Below are 17,187 nucleotides of genomic sequence, written 5' to 3'. Positions count from 1 at the left end.
TGTGACGCGGCAGCTAAAAAAGCCAATGCAATTCTGGGCTGCATCAATAGGAGTATAGCATCTAGATCAAGGGAAGTAATAGTGCCACTGTATTCTGCTCTGGTCAGACCTCACCTGGAGTACTGTGTCCAGTTCTGGGCACCACAGTTCAAGAAGGACACTGACAAACTGGAACGTGTCCAGAGGAGGGCAACCAAAATGGTCAAAGGCCTGGAAACGATGCCTTATGAGGAACGGCTAAGGGAGCTGGGCATGTTTAGCCTGGAGGAGGTTAAGGGGTGATATGATAGCCATGTTCAAATATATAAAAGGATGTCACGTAGAGGAGGGAGAAAGGTTGTTTTCTGCTGCTCCAGAGAAGCGGACACGGAGCAATGGATCCAAACTACAAGAAAGAAGATTCCACCTAAACATTAGGAAGAACTTCCTGACAGTAAGAGCTGTTCGACAGTGGAATTTGCTGCCAAGGAGTGTGGTGGAGTCTCCTTCTTGGGAGGTCTTTAAGCAGAGGCTTGACAACCATATGTCAGGAGTGCTCTGATGGTGTTTCCTGCTTGGCAGGGGGTTGGACTCAATGGCCCTTGTGGTCTCTTCCAACTCTATGATTCTATGATATACAAACTTTTTCCTCAATTTTGCCTTTTAGTCTGCTCTCCTTTTGTTTCTCCCGTTATTCCCCTCGTTCGAATCCCTTCTTTGCTTTCTGTCAAATAGAGCATTTTTCTTTCTTCCTTGCAATGCCCATTACCCCATTTCCTGAATTTACCCTCTCTCTATTTTTATAATTGTATCCAAGTATTTCCTTGTCATTGTATCTGGGGTTTTAAATCAACACTGCTGCTTTATAATTGCCCTCCTCCTCTCCTGCCACACCAGTGTGGCAACGCCACATCCTTAGGAGAACCACTGCATTTAGAGTATGATTATGCAACAGGCGTGATCCTTTTGATGGGTCTCGTTTTCCTGTGAAATTTGTGTTTTTAATGATGTTTTCAAACAATTAAACCATAGTATGTTTGCAACAGCTCTTGTAAGTTCTGCAGTCTCCATAAGGTGTGAGGGATGTTTTTGTGCCCTAGCACTGCAAACACAGGTCAACGAGGGTGGAAAAATATAAAGAATCAGAGCCAGCCCAAGACATTTTTTGCTCCTGAACCACAAAATGGCACCTACCAGCCAGGGAAGGAGAGAATGAAGAGATCCATTGGGAACAAGGGTTGGGGGAGACCAGCAGTGCCTCCTATTTGCCAAGAGGTTGCTATAGAGGGGGCATGAGGGGGGTGGGGCTGCCGAGGAGATGCCTACCCATGGGGTAAAGTGAGACGACTGCCTCAGTCCACAGGATCCACAAATTATCCATTTATGAATGTTTTAAATAGCTGTTTTAAACTGTTTTTACTGAAAATATTCTTGTTTTATTCTTTTTGTAAACATCTCGGAGGTTTTTCTACAATCAAGCGATGTATACATTTTATTAAATAAAGTAATAAATCACAATTCACATCCATGCTCATATAAAAGCCGTGACTTAGTGTCTACACCTGACTTTTATCCAGTTGAATATTAAATTAATGTCCTTTCCTCTCCTGGGGCTGGAGCTGTTGCTTTACAACAGGGTTTTACTTGTGTGGCTTCTTGTTCATTGATCCCTAGGGTCTCTTCCACTATTCTTACTCCATATTGTGGAGTTTTCTGAAAACTGAAACTGAAATGGAAGTGACTCTGTATTAGGGTCACTTGCTTGTGGTCAAAAGCCTTGCTCAACCAACTACAGTTGTACCTTGGATCTTGAATGCCTTGGCTCCCAAACGATGGAAAACTAGAAGTGAGTGTTTCGGGTTTTGAACGATTTTCGGAAGCCAGGCATCCAGCGTGGCTTCCGATTGGTTGCAGGAGCTTCTTGCGGCCAATCAGAAGCCGCGCTTTGGTTTCCAAATGTTTTGGAAATTGAACTGACTTCCGGAACGGATCCTGTTCAACTTCCAAGGTACAACTGTACAGGCATTTATACACATTCCACTCACGCCCGACCGCGTGTACATGAGGTGCTAGGAAATAATAAAATAAAATAAACATAACCAGCCTGTATTAAAGCTTTAAATTAAATTCTACACACATATGACATTTGACTTTCTTTTTTAATGCTAGCATACATTACACAAAGACAGTGGTGCTGGGAGGGAGGTACAAAAGCAGCATCACATCAGGAAAAACAACCCACAGACTTTTTATCCTTATCACTGACAAATACTCATAGAGTACCAAACCTTCTAATTCCAGCATCAGGTCAATGAGAGGAAGAAAAGCTCAGTTCATCTAAGTGCCAGGGCTGCAGTGATAAGTAAGTGAAGAATTGTAGTCAAAGAATGGAGGCTCTGTCACTGAAAACGCTGTTATGAAACCATCAGGAAGAACTCAAGGAAAGCGGATTTCTTAAAAAAAAAAACGCCACAGGGAACACAGGGAAGTTCACTGCAGCCTCTCAGACAATTGAAAGAACAGCAGCGATTTTTAAAGGTATCAACTTTTGATCTGAAAGTTTATCTGGGGAAAAACTTTTCCAAAAGGGGATGCAACATTCCTCTGCTGCTGTTATAGCAAAGGTGTCAACTCTGTCCACAGGTGTTCAATGTTAAGTGTTGCAGCTGAGAGGAGAGGTGCTTTGTTGAAGAACAGGTGCCCTCAATACACCAATCAATCAAGACTGAACCCAAAATTCCTCCGATCATTTGTAGGAATGATTGCACTAGCATCCTGGGATTTAAAGCACAAGCATGAAGTTAAATGAATTAATAAATTAAAGACCTCTGTTGAAAACTAAAACATGTGCTCAAAGATCTCTGTTGAGGCGTTGAGCTTCCGCCATCTCCTCTTCGCTATCGTCATCCAAGTTGGTGCCTGACTGTAGCTCCCGGGGCCCAGGGGTGAGACGGAAGACAACCGGCGTCTGACGCAAAACTGGGTTTGTTTTCTGAAGACCCACAATCCACTTGGCCAAGGTGGCCTGGTCTCCTGCCCCTGCCATACACATGGCAAATACAGGGCCCTCTTCAACTACGGGGAAAGCACAAAGAACAGCGTCATTATTTTGAAACAGAAAAAGAAATAAGAAGTGAAAGCAAAGAATCTGAGCAGTGATCTTGCATACATTGTGTAGAACGAGAAGCCCTGCTCAACAACCAGACGTGAGACTCCAAACATCCCTAGCTCTGTTCTTTATCCAGCCCAAATGGCTTAGTTACTTTCCTATCTGAGCACCTACCCTTCGAATTAATTCGCCACGTATCGCCTCCAGATGTCTCAAGTGTGCCGCCAGGTCACCACCAGGCTGCAACTTCATCTGGTACAGCTGCTTGAAAAACGTCAATGCAGACGCCGACTCTTGTCTAATATGTACTGCTGCAAGACTATCCCACATTTATTTGGCAGTTTTCTTATTCCTTATACAGTGGTACCTCGGGTTACATACGCTTCAGGTTACATACGCTTCAGGTTACAGACTCCGCTAACCTAGAAACAGTGCTTCAGGTTAAGAACTTTGCTCCAGGATAAGAACAGAAATCTTGCTCTGGCGGCGCAGCAGCAGCAGGAGGCCCCATTAGCTAAAGTGGTGCTTCAGGTTAAGAACAGTTTCAAGTTAAGAACGGACCTCCGGAATGAATTAAGTACTTAACCCGAGGTACCACTGTATAGACTACTTGCTGGTCGCTGACTGCCAAATTAATTATAGCCCTGCGCAATCAAAGACTGTAACAAGACTGTAGCCTCCTGCAGTGCCACATGCATGGGAGTCTGCGCAGAATTCACCCCATGTTTTCATCAGAGCCAACATAAGATGAGCAGTTGAGCAACTTCAACAGAATACAAAAGGGAGGAATTTGCACGGCTAGCAATAGCTCCTGTTTTCAAGTCCACCACCTCTCAATCAACACCATGTTCCAAGATAATCTCAGAAAATGTCAGCAACATATGGAAAATTGGCAGATGAAGATGATGGACTTTTCGGAGCTGGCCAACCTGACTGGAAGAGTCCGCGACCAGAAGGAGGAGGAGTATCAAGAAGAATGCATGAAATTTAAAGACTATTTAGCTAAATATGTTAAGATAACTTAATTGGAAAAGCTTGCAAATAATAGATAGGCTTAGGATTCAAATATGTAAGGATAAGATTTAAGATGTTTAAAGTTAAATTAGAAAGAATCAAAGATGTTAAGTGATCAAGTTAATTTTTTGAGAAAATAGATTTTGGAAAACTGTTATAATGATATAAAATGAAAATCAACCAAGGGGATTTGAGGAAGTCACTTAATAATGTTACCAAGATTTAAACAGCATGTATGCATGTCTGTTTGTCTGTTTTGAAATTTTGAAAATCAATTTAAAAATTTGGGAAAAAAAAGAAAAAAGAAAATGTCAGCAACATAAGCTAAAGGTGCCCATTAGACAAATTTGTGCAAAGCACGGCTAGCTGTGACGGTGTTGCAGGTAGTATGACACTGAATACCAGTTGCAAGGACTCACAAGTAGGAGCCCCGCTTTCAGGCTTCCAGTAAGCATCTCATTAAGTCACTTCTGGTCTGATCCAGCAGGCCAAATTCTTATGGAATGGCCCATATTGTCTCCTGTTACCCTGAAGCGCTTCTACCACATTAATGATTAAAAAAATAATACCCACAAAAACGACATGAATGGCAACTACCTTCATCTATGTCAAATTCGTAATCATCCCAAAGATCCCGTTCCAGATCAATATCCAGGTGCATAGGGTAGTAGAAATTCCTTTCTGGGTCAATCACTTCTTCCTTTTGTGAAAAGAAGCAGGGGGAGAGAGACTGTATTACTTTCACAGCCGACAAAATGACCTAGCTGCAAAGAACACTAGCCCTGGCGTTTCGAATTAGCACCCACACCCCAACAAGACATATTGCCTAGAAGAGCAGGATCAGGCCTACTTGTGTATACCATATCCATGCACAGCAGATGCTTCTGAGGATACTACAGCACAGTTAAGAGTGATGTGTTTCTTTCTCATTCACTTCCAATGGTCAACTTGCCCAGCCCAAACCTTACTGACTGGCAGTGCTTGAACTGTCCTTGCTGAAGCCTGTATAACTCCTCAAATATGCTCTCTCAGTATTCTGTATTAGGAGGGGAAGGAATCTTCCTGCATTAAGCAACCAGCAACTCCCCATTTGTTTTCTCTAGATCACAAGACTTTCCCTAGTTAAACTAAGTTTGCAAAGTCAAGATCCTTGTTCCTCTTCTGCTCCTGCAAGTGGAAACCCTCCTTTCCCCACACAGCCAAGATTTCTCTCGATGCCCAGCTTTCTGTTTCTTCCCGCTGCTATATGCACTAACACTTTTGGCTGTACTTGCTCCAGTGCATATTCAATGCACATTCCACCATGCAGTGAACACAAATGTAGAGATGGCTGATTAAACAAGGCTAGACTTAATAATACAGTATTTATTTAATGTTTTCAGTTTTTGAAAAGTCCCACTGATATCTTGTCTGGTTCCTTAAATTCAGCAAAAGCACCCAATACCCAATTTCCTTTAAAGATGCCTCACGTGAGATTACAACCATTTCTTAAATCCGTTCTAAGTTGCAGAAAGTCTAAAGCACTAGGAATATATTATCAATTTTAAATGCTCTGAATCACCAACCTCCCCAACCCACAGACGTATCACCATTTCTCCCCAAGAAACAACATACAAACAGTACTATCCCAGCTCTCAGTTTTCCCAAGGCAAGTTCCTTTTCTGCTGAAGCACTTCAGCACAGTGATCTTACAGGTCCTCCAACAGGCCTTCAAAGGGGAGTTGGGAGAAAGGACAGGCCATTTACCCTTTCTCCTCGAGGCAACAGCTCTGCCCTGAGCACATAGTAATAAACACACGTCTCCTTCAGCCACAAGCGAAAGGGGCCTTCAACAAAAACAGGCCTGTCTGTATTGTGGTGAGCCAGGAGCGATTGCTGGTCAGGGCTCTGGATTCCTAAAAGGGGCAAAGTATAGATAAAAGGAAAAAGTTATAAACCAATGGTTAGGTATCACAGCCATATCAAAAATAATGCTTGAAAAGGACATGGTTTCACTGGAGGGAAAGGTGGATCTGATATGCACATCTGTTATGAACTAAACAATAGCAAAAAGTCACTGCATGGCTTTTTTTTTTTTTGTTTCTGATGAAGAATGGAAAGCAGGGAGATGGAAGCAGAAGCCAAGGAACTTAGGCAGGACTCCTACAGGTCAAAGGGTGGGATTTCTAGACTTTGGGGTTCTTTACCATGCTTACTGTTACTAAAGTATTCTGGTAGGCCAAGTATTGTAGTTTGAAGAAATTTTGTAAACTTACTTTTTTTCCTCCTTAACACAGCACTTTTGCAATAGAATGAAAGAACAATACCCCCATCTCTCTCTCCCCCCCTCCAACTGTCTATGACAAAAATGTCTCACACCAAACGTAAACGAACTGCAAAAAAAGCTATGAATTGAAAGTGGAGACAACAGAGGCACTGGTCCCTGTTTATCTGTTTGCTTTGTAACACAAAAACCCCCAATAAAAACTAATTTAAAAAACAGACAGCACTTTTGCCATCACACAAAATGTTGTATTCACTTGGGTTTTTGTTCCTAGTTCAGTGGGAGAAGAGAAGTCGCTGAGATAGCTAGAAAGCTTAGAAGGATTTCCCCAAGTGTTAAGTTGTCTAATGTCATAGCAGTCAGAAGTGGAGACATGGGATGCATGTAAATGACGATAATATTCTATGATGACCATTTTGGCTGTGAGACTTGGAATGCCTGCTCCCTGCCTTGCTGGCCTTTTCCCACCTGGTCTGGGAGGATGTGACTCTGACTCCAACTACAAAAGCTGAGATTGCTGAAGAGGCCAGAGACCCTTTTGACGGTCTCTCAGATCATTGAGCCTCAGCTTCCACAGACCCCATCAACCTCCACTGGCAGGAATGACAGCAACAGCAGCAGCAGCTATGTTCTATGCTTATAATACTTTATTCTCTTGCTAATTATGCTGTTTTAAATGTGCATTTTATATCTGATTTCTTTTGATAATGTTTTCTTTTGAAATGTTTAAGATAAAATTTATTGCTAACTTTGCAGCATTAAATGTGCATTCTGTAGCTGACCTCTTTTGTAATGTTTTATTTTGAAATCTTTAAGATAATTTTTTTAGTTTCCTGTTAAATTACGTTGAATGTGCACTTGACTTTCTTCATTAATGTTTTATTCTGGATTTTTTTATTTGATTTAATGTAGGTTGCAAACTGCTCTGAGATTTTTTAAAAAAACTATAAAGTGATATAGAAATGAAATAAACGATGATGATTCTAAAGTTGATTTATTACCCTCCCAAGCTTTGGAATTTCATGCCCTTCAAGATACAGAAGTCACTCAGTGCATAAAAGGATATCACACAGCCCCAAGGAGTCAAGTGAGGGTCTGTAGGAAGACAACAGGCAACACTTTGGCTGGTCCACCCTTTGTTCAATTCTGAGTTAAATATTAAGGTAGCATAATTCACACCAGAAACACCTGCTCTTCACAACCCTGTTCAACTGAAGCATACCATAGCCCTATGAGTGCATCCATTTCTGCCTCCTTTATAGCTTGCCTGCTCCCTTCAGCTCCAGAACACAGCGATTATCCACTCAACATAAAGGAATAATGCAAAGGGGTTAAGTACCTACAATATGCGGGTGGTCAATTGTTTTTCCAGAGTCCAAAATCTCCGAATGAGGCAGCTGAAAACATTAAGATAGCTTTATTATTAATTGGCCATTTCCTCCCCCAGCCAAGAACACCCCTCCCTCGAAAGCAGGAATTATACAAACAGTCTGCCCTCACTGCTTTAACAAATCAAGTGTTTAACAGCTAAACCCCAAGTTTACGAGCTCTAAATTAACAGAGACATTTTTAAAACTTCCAATTCTGCAGTCAAGAGGAGCGGGGAATTCCACCACCTATCCAGCAGGATTACAGCCAGGTATTTTGTGGTCAGGGATGGGGAAATATCAGTAGAGTGGGTTAAGCCCACACTATGGCTTCCAAGTCAGTACGAAACAGGAAAACACAAGTCATCCAATGTGTTTAAAAAGAAAATAATTTAATTTATATACCACCCCTCATCAAGAGATCCCAGGGTGGTTCACAGAATAAAATACAGAGATATATAATTAAATTTAAACATTTTTTTTTAAAAAATCGGTGCCTAAGACTTCAGTTTCTTGACACTCATTGAATGGAGCAGGTTTATTTCTTACTAAGAAACCAGGGGAACACTGGCGCATGGCTTTCCTTACCCCTTTGTAAGCAGACTGACAAGAAACTTTTTTAAAAAAATGAAACCACAAACATTCTCACAAAACTCCTTTGGGAATCTGTGCAAAACATTAAGAGGAACGTGCTTCAAATAAAAGGTGTCAACTAGAGAAAGCCTAACCAACCCTTTTGAAATAACGTGTTCAAGTCTCACTGGTTTCAATGTGATGCAAACACACAGCATTTTTTTTCCCCGGGAGGGAGAAACAAGACATAGACTCCTTTGCCAAGATACTTTTTGCAAATGCTGAATATTTTTTTTCAAATTTAGTGCCCAAAGGGCTGGACCTGCACTATTAGCCTGATAGACCACAAATGCCAAAGGTCTGCCCGAGTTTAAGGAATCCAGCTGCACAGAAAGAGATGGGGATGTACCGTATTTTTCCCTCTATAACACGCAGGTTTTTTCTCCTAAAAAGGAAGGGGAAATGTCTGTGCGTGTTATTGAGCGAATGTGTGGTCCCTGGAGCCAAATGGCAAAAAAAATCAGGCAAAAATCAAATTGCGCGTCTCGGAGAAGGGAAACCTGAAAAGAGGAAGTGGCTGCTTTCCTGCATTCTGCCTCAGGGTCTTACTGCCCACCCTCCTCTGTTTCCTTGCTGTGTTTGCTCAAACGGAACAAAGAGCAGGGAAAGCCCCTCCCCTCCAGGCAAGCAGAGGGGAAAGCAGAGTGTCGTCTCTGTGCTCCGGTGCTGCTGAAAACATGCAGGAGGGAGAGAGAGAGAGAGAGAGAGAGAGAGAGAGAGAGAGAGAGCGCTGGCTGGCTTGGGTGGGTAGGTGAGGGAAAACTTTTGCCTTCCTTTCCTCCCTCCCGTTATACCCCTCTCCTGCATTCTTAGCCAGCTGCTTCTCTGCACACCCCTCTCGTGCTCCTTGTCCATTCTGTATTTTTCCTTCCTTCCCCACTTAAAATGTGGTTAAAAAGCATGGATCCACATGGATCCTCAGGATCTTTGCATTGGGTCACCCCAAATTCACCATCAGATCACATAGCATGTCCATGGCTACAGCCTGCCCCCCAAAAATCACACACGCACTGTTGCCTGGGGCTGCAATGGTGCAAAAATGTGGTTAAAAAGCATGGATCCACATGGATCCTCAGGATCTTTGCATTGGGTCACCCCAAATTCACCATCAGAGCACATAGCATGTCCATGGCTACAGCCTGCCCCCCCAAAATCACACACCCACTGTTGCCTGGGGCTGCAATGGTGCAAAAACGTGGTTACAAAGCATGGATCCACAGGGATTCTCAGGATTTTTGCATTGGGTCACCCCAAATTCACCATCAGATCACATGTCTGTGGCCACAGCATGAAGCACAAAAATGATACATCCACTGTTTCATTCAGAATGTTTTTTCCCTTGTTTTCCTCCTCTAAAAACGATGTGCGTGTTATGGTCAGGTGCGTGTTATCGAGCGAAAAATACGGTAGTTATTACAAAATGCCAAGATCCCTACTCGCAAGATTCTGTGTTTTCCTGTTACAGAATTCGGAAGCACTGGCACACAATTATAGGGACACCTCATCCAAAGGCACCAGTGCTGGAATGAGATGAGCTGATACAGCTTTCCGTTCTTCCCTCGCAATGCTATCATCATTTCAGGCTGCAGAGCAGAGGGTCTCCTGCACTGCCAGGATCTCAGAGTGCCTCAACCTACCTGATATACGGTAACCTTGCCATCCAAGTCAGCTGCAATTCTCTGCAGGCCCAGCCTTGCCAGGTCTACAGGGTCCTTTGGCAGAGGATCTGGAACTGGGTGAGGGTTGACGTGCTTGAATTTAGGAAACCAGTACATGATCCTCTGGTATTTCCTCACCGGGTGGCTCTTGTCCCCAAAGATCCGGAGGAGCAGAAGCTTTGTCTCCTTGTTCGGCATGATACCTTCAGAGCAAGAGGAATGACAAGCCTGTGATGAGTGCGGCAGGAACTCCTTTCCCCACTCACGAAATATGACTCCAAGTGTCTGGACTCCAGACTGGAGGCTGTACTTAGCGATTCAGCGGGGGACCATTTTAATTGGTGAAGCTGCAACTTAAGGGCACATGTTCTATACTGCTTGGTCCTTCAGAGCTCACTATGAGACACAAGCGCCACTTCCCCACCAGTCTCGCCCCATAATGTTCCAGTTCCACACATAAACAGTATAAAGAATTACACTGGGCTATGGAGACTTTGCACCTGCCCATTAGGGGAAATAGGAAGCCTGGAACATATATTTTTTTAGCTGTCCTTTTTATGTTGAGATTCTTAGAGACACCATTGATCCTTTGCTGAAGAGGCTCGCCGATCTTTCGGACAAGTCTAAACTTAATTCTCTCCTCTTAGGCAAAGATCATAAGACGATCTGGCTGGTAGCCAGATTCTGCACCCAGATTTGTAGGCACAGATCATCCTCTGGAATAAAATAGCTTACTAGGGAAATGCTGAAGTTGCCCTTTGGGGCACCTCAGGATCAATTTTTTATGGTAGCCCAAATCTCAGTTGTACGGGTGTATGCATAATTTTAACTCATGAGCTATTGCTGCAATCTGCTCCGATTGTATATTTTATCTTTATGAACGCTGTTTTTATTGTGTTATGTTATGTGAGCTGGTCTTTGACCGTAATAAATTATCTACTCAGAGTAGACCCACTGGGCCATGTGTGGTTCCCATACCATCACACTATGTTGTCCATAATCCCTCCAAAGTAAAAAGACGGGACTCCTTCAAGTGAAGGAAAATCTCTCTGCTAAGTTCTCCAGCTATGTTTGTTCGGATGGCAGTGTTTGACACTAGTTCAGCAGGCTCTGCTGATTATTTAGAAAACCTATGCGACATTTTAAAAATATTTATGATCACCCTAGGCTGATGGAAAGGTCCATGCTTTCATTATTTAAGGGACTTATATGTCCTCACTATCCCTGACTTTTCTTTTTTAATTTTAATTTTATTGAAATTTTATTTACAACATAACACAAAGCCCCCCACCCACCCCAATACACAAATCCATCCTCATTAAATGTGAACATAACATACAGTGAGCATAACATACAACAATACAAACAACCAAATAAAAGACTTCCTTTATCCTGTATCTGGCCTCCTTATTTACTTCTTATAAACTGTTTCCTTTATGAATAATTATTAAGGTTTTTCTAATTGTAACTTTAATATCCACAAAGTCTCCCGCAGACATTAATCAAAACAAGTCCAGGTATGTATTTTAGGGCACTGTTTTGTGAAGTATTCTCTGCATTTCCCCATACTTTTTGAAACTCTTGTCTAGCGTGATCTCTAATTGCCTCTGTTAATCTACATCCCTGACTTTTCCACCATTTGTATCCCATTTCCCCACTATTAAGCCCTCAAGGTTGTTCACAGCATCAAACTGAAATAAATAAAACCCAAGTACTACCAAAAATAATACTGATTTGCTAACCAGATAATTGTCAGGAGTAACAAGAAGAAACTAGATGAGGAGATAACGGTTTCTTTTACAGGACCAGTAAAAGGTAGCCTTGAGATGTGCATAATGATTCATCATAAATACAGATTGTATGCATAACTTAAAATTTATATCCCTTCACTAGTAGCTCCCTTCCCACAATGTGTTGACAATATGAGATTCCTGCAACACAAAACTATTGCTGAGTTCTTCAGCTAACTCCTAGGAGTCTCAAACACTGATCACAGCACAAACAGCTTTAAAAGACTTTAAAAGACATCTTTAAAAAGATCTTTAAGACATCTGAAGGCAGCCCTGTTTAGGGAAGTTTTTAATATTTAATGCTGTATTGTTTTTAACACTCGATTGGGAGCAGCCCAGAGTGGCTGGGGGTATAAATAATAAATTTATTATTATTATTATTATTATTATTATTATTGGTCCATATAGTTAAAGCTATGGTTTTCCCAGTAGTGATGTATGGAAGTGAGAGCTCCCTGGAAAAGACCCTGATGCTGGGAAAGATGGAGGGCAAAAGGAGAAGAGGACGACAGAGGACGAGATGGTGGGACAGTGTTCTTGAAGCTACCAGCATGGTTTGACCAAACTGCAGGAGACAGTGGAAGAGAGAAGTGCCTGGCGTGCTCTGGTCCATGGGGTCACGAAGAGTCGGACACGATTAAACAACAACAACATTATTATTAACACACCCCTTAGAAACTACTGACCCTCTTGCATGCCTACCATAGGTCTCCATCTGCTCAAGCACCTGGACACCACACTCCTGTTGTCGAGGGTAGTGATTGAACATCCTCTGGATGAAATTGCGAGGCACAAATACTTCCTTGGGGAAGACATCCAAGATTTTGTTGTAGACATTAATGTCCTTCTCTACCCCATACTCTGGCATCTTCTTCAGCGCTGCATAGATGAATTCCACGTGGCCCCTGTGGCGAATGTCCCGCTTGCAGAAGATGTCCACAGCTTCCTGAAACGTGGCTTTAGTCTTTGCAGTTTCAGTAGTGCTCTCAAAGATATCTTCAACAGTCACCAAAGCTCGTTGCGTGGATTCTTTGTCATTGTCTCCATCGCCCTTTGAAGGGGTGGCAGTGCCAAATGCTGTGCTTACCTGGATACTCCTCACAGTACCCAACCTGCAGTTCTAAGAAAGAGAAACAAACAAAGGGCTTAGCCACACTTACCTTTCCTCCATGCTTTTCTAGCAGGGTGGATTTGATTTACAGTGGTGCCCCGCAAGACGAATGCCTCGCAAAACGAAAAACGCGCAAGACGAAAGGGTTTTTCGGTTTTTGCGTTGCTTTGCTAGATGATTTTCCCGAAGGGCTTGCTTTGCAAGACGAAAACGTCTTGCGAGTTTGTTCGCTTTTTTCTTAAAGCCGCTTGAAGAGGCGCAGTTGCGACGGACCGTGCTTCGCAAGACGAAAAACATCGCAAGACGAAAAGACTCGCGGAACGAATTAATTTCGTCTTGCGAGGCACCACTGTAAATCAAATCAATTTAAATCACTAGTCAGTAGGATTTGATTGAAATCTTTTTTTTTTAACAGGAAGACTCATTCTTGCTGGTATAATCTTAATATGATGATGGTTTCATTTTTGGAATAATAAATTTTCAGAGTAGTTTTTACAGTTATATAAAAAATTACTGATTTAGTTGTACTATTAGAAATACATTGACAGATAATTATGAAATCACTGTGAGGTTTAATAACTGTTTATATTTGGACAACTTTTCAGCTGTATTTTATTGGAAGGAGAAAAATAATCATTTCCTTAATAATAATTTAAACCATTTATTTAACTAAAACAATAACATTATAGCATATGTATCCATGTTTGTTAAGTGAAGTGGTTAAATGATTTTTTTAAAAAAACCAACCTTAGAGTTTTAGCACACGTGAAAAACTTTTTAAAAATCCTTATTTCCTGATGAATTGCCTTTGGACTATAATGTAACTTAAATAGAAAACTATCTTTGGAAAGATTTTGCCTCCAAAAGCATTTTATTTTAAAAATCCAATTTAAATTTTAAAAAAAATCTTATTTATTTTTTAAAATCATTTATTTTTATCCACCCTGCTTTCCAGGCACGAGTTTCAATGTCTGAGTGCTTTGTTTGGGGGTTTTTTTGTTTTTGTTTTGCTCTTTTTTTTTCTCCCTGTGAAAACCCACTCTTTACTACTGAATCAGAGCAGACAGCAATCCAAAGTAAACCTGCATTGCTGTTTATTGTGCTTCAGCTTTAAAGAGTGGGTTTTAGTGGGGAAACCACCAGGGCAGGAAAAAAGAACACTCGGAAACTGAGCTTAAAAGTGAAGACCTGTGTCTAGAAAGCATGGACAAAAGGGAAGTGTGGATAAGTCCAAAGAATTATGAGTCGGGAAACTTCACAGAATGACAGGCATCAGACCCCAAACAAACTAACCCAGGACCTAGGAACCGGCACAGATTTCTGTGAATCTGAAGTATACCTTCAAGAAGGCAAAAGGGAACTGCTTAGATACACTTTTACCTGGAGACAGTCGCTTCTCAGAAGCTGTCGGAGATCCCTCTTAGAAGCAGCCTTCATCAGCAAAGTGCCCCTTCCTGCAGAGAGCTTCTGGGCCAGCAATAACGTCCACAAGCAGTTCATGGCGGCAGCCTGTCTTCCCTGAACTGGGCAACAAAATACAGCAAAATGCTGCTTCTGACAAAAGGCTACAGCCCACATCCATCAGCTACACCTGAAACACAGAGTTTGGGAAGGACAGAAATCTGCTCAGTGTCAGAGATCGTAGGATAAAAACGTTACTGGGAAAAGAACTTTCTTTTACTCTCATTTACCACAGTTACAGAGCTAGACTACATTCTGTTATGACAGCATGCCAGCCCCCAACATGTACAAAACTTTCCCATCTGATATGCACCCCTCTTTAAACATGTCAAGTGTAGGTAGCTTGATATGTTAGGCACCTTCCGATACGATATCTTTATTGTCATTGTCGCATACAGATCAATGAAATTGAAAATCTACATAAGACATTCAAAAATCCCTAAAAACTCTGAAACCCCATTTTAAAATACAATATACCGTATTTTTCGCCCTATAGGACGCACTTTCTCCCCTCCAAAAATGAAGGGGAAATCTGGGTGCGTCCCATGGGGCGAATGCAGGCTTTCGCTGAAGCTTAGAGAGCGAGAGGGGTTGGTGTGCACCGACCCCTCTCGCTCTCCAGGCTTCAGGAAGACATCCGCAGCCTAGGCAGCCCTGCGGGAGGTCCCGCAGGGATGTCTAGGCTGCGGATAGCAGCCTGCTTCCCAGAGCGTTGGGCGCTCTGCTTTCAGGGCGCCCGGCGCTTCAGGAACGCATCCACAGCCTAGGCAGCCCTGCGGGAGGTCCCGCAGGGATGTCTAGGCTGCGGATAGCAGCCTGCTTCCCGGAGCGTCGGGCACCCTGAAAGCAGAGCGCCTGGTGCTTCGGGAACACATCCGCAGCGTGGGGAGCCCTGCAGGAGTTCCCTGCAGGACTCCCCCGCTGCGGATAGCAGCCTGCCGCCTGGCGGGCGGGGCGCCCTGAAGCAGAGCGCCCCGCATGCCGGAGACATCTGCAGCGTGGGGAGCCCTGCAGGAGTTCCCCGCAGGGCTCCCCACGCTGCGGATAGCAGCCTGCCGCCCGGCGGGCGGGGCGCCCTGAAGCAGAGCGCCCCTCGCGCCGGACAGACATCGGCCAGCCCCACAAGCTTGGGGGACAGCAGGGAGGCGCAGCGCCGCCATCCCGCTGTTCCTCGACCTGGTTCGGTTTCCTGACCTGCTTTTGGGGGGGAAATAAAGGGAAAAAAATTCCTTTATTTCCCCCCAAAAAAACTAGGTGCGTCCTATGGGACAGAGCGTCCTATGGGACGAAAAATACGGTACTCCTACAGAGACTCCTTATACTGCATTTAAAGCCAGAATTGCATTTGGGTAGAAACTGTTTCTCAGGCGGCTAGTCCTAGTCTTTATAACCCTGTACGTTCTTCCAGAAGGCAGAAACTGAAAGAGACCATTTCATAGTGCGTACTACCCTGCGCTATCTCTGCAGCTTTCTTATGGCACCTGGCAGCATAGATTTGATCTAAGGTGGGAAGAGTGCACCCAATTATTCTCTCAGCAGTCTTTACAACCCTGGACAGCGTTGGTTTTCCCCTGACCGTGCAGCTCCCAAACCACACACACAGACCATAAGTTAATACACTCTCCAGAGTACAATGGTAAAATGCCATCAACAGGTCCTTTGAGAGATGGTTTTTCTTCTTGCTAGAAGACAGCTGGAATTCATTAGTGTACTATACACATTCAAAGCTAACTGGGGCAAACATTTATTTATTTACCTTCCTACCTCCCCTTACCTCCTGAGTGGAGCCACAGGGCATTAGGTAATATGAGGAAGCAACCAAGCAGACAGGCATATTCAAAGACAGTTAAATAGCTCCTACCATTATCATTACCCTTCCATTTACAGGTCAGTCTAAACTCAGCCTCCCACAACTTTGGGTTCCCCACATGTCATTGAATGACAGCTCCCACCATCCCTGACTATCCTGCTATCTGGGGGTGATGGGAGATGGAAGTCCAAAACCACTTGGAGGACCCCAAGATTGAGAAAGGCTGGTCTTCACTTGTGCAGGGCAATCGACCACTATTCTCACTTTAAAAACCGGGCTATTGAGACTTGAGGTCAGATTCTGCGGAAGCGGTGCCACATACGAGGGGGATTCGAAGCCGCTGCAACACACGTGATCACAAACACGTGTTTGACATTCACACATTACTTTTAAAAAAACCCAACAACCCGGTAATGACATGGTAGGACATAATCTATGGGGAATAACCGCCACGGCTGTCAATTATTCGGAGCTTCCTGTTTTCTCCTTCCCCGGAGCCACCCCCCTACCCAGTAGCCCCTCACCCACAACTGACCTCCCTCACCGGGCAGCGCCATCTTGAAAAGATCTCCGCGTGACGTAGGGTTCTCAAGCTGCCCAATCAGCGGGAGAGGGCGGGCCTCGCCCTCAAGCTCCTCCCCGAACGAAGCGGCTGGTTCGCGGCGCATCAGAGGCGAGCGAGGGAGCGAGCGGCGAAATCTGGGGTTCCTTAGGACCTGCGCGATCGGCGGTGCTGCCCCGCGCGCCGCATCCGAAGGGGTCCCAATTCAGCTGCGACAGGATACCCCTGCGCCTTTCCCGCAAGGTGCATGCAAGGCGGGAAGCCAGCAGCTGATGCCGGGTTAGCGATGGGGGGAAGACGTTCCCAGTGCTGGTCCCACGCTATTTTGCGCCCCAGTCCAGGCGAACTATTTGCACGCACACGAACTTCTCCCCCCCCCCCAAATGGCTAAAACCAGGTATCCCACAGGGAAGCGGGGAAAAGACGACGA

General features: G+C 43.8%; 1 protein-coding gene across 5 annotated transcripts; it reads right to left on the bottom strand.

Annotated features, from left to right (window-relative positions):
* Positions 1–2,119: 2,119 nt before the first annotated feature.
* Positions 2,120–16,801, bottom strand: ECSIT (ECSIT signaling integrator). Of its 5 annotated transcripts, none has more exons than XM_083593634.1 (8): positions 16,731–16,801; positions 14,305–14,515; positions 12,516–12,933; positions 10,003–10,226; positions 7,705–7,762; positions 5,849–5,997; positions 4,700–4,802; positions 2,120–3,054 (listed from the first exon to the last, which is right to left on the bottom strand). In XM_083593634.1, exons 2-8 carry the CDS (start codon positions 14,500–14,502, stop codon positions 2,831–2,833), a joined length of 1,374 nt encoding a protein of 457 aa, XP_083449760.1. In that variant the 5' UTR covers positions 14,503–14,515; positions 16,731–16,801; the 3' UTR covers positions 2,120–2,830. The 5 variants fall into 5 exon arrangements, with proteins under 5 accessions (XP_083449760.1, XP_083449763.1, XP_083449759.1 ...); XM_083593637.1 differs by having other exon boundaries at positions 16,740–16,796; XM_083593633.1 differs by having other exon boundaries at positions 14,305–14,549; positions 16,727–16,789.
* Positions 16,802–17,187: the final 386 nt, after the last annotated feature.

This window comes from Podarcis filfolensis (assembly GCF_964270895.1).
Source record: "Podarcis filfolensis genome assembly, chromosome: 17".
In the NCBI taxonomy this organism is placed as follows: Eukaryota; Metazoa; Chordata; class Lepidosauria; order Squamata; family Lacertidae; genus Podarcis; species Podarcis filfolensis.
This window is presented reverse-complemented; position numbering and strand designations above follow the sequence as displayed.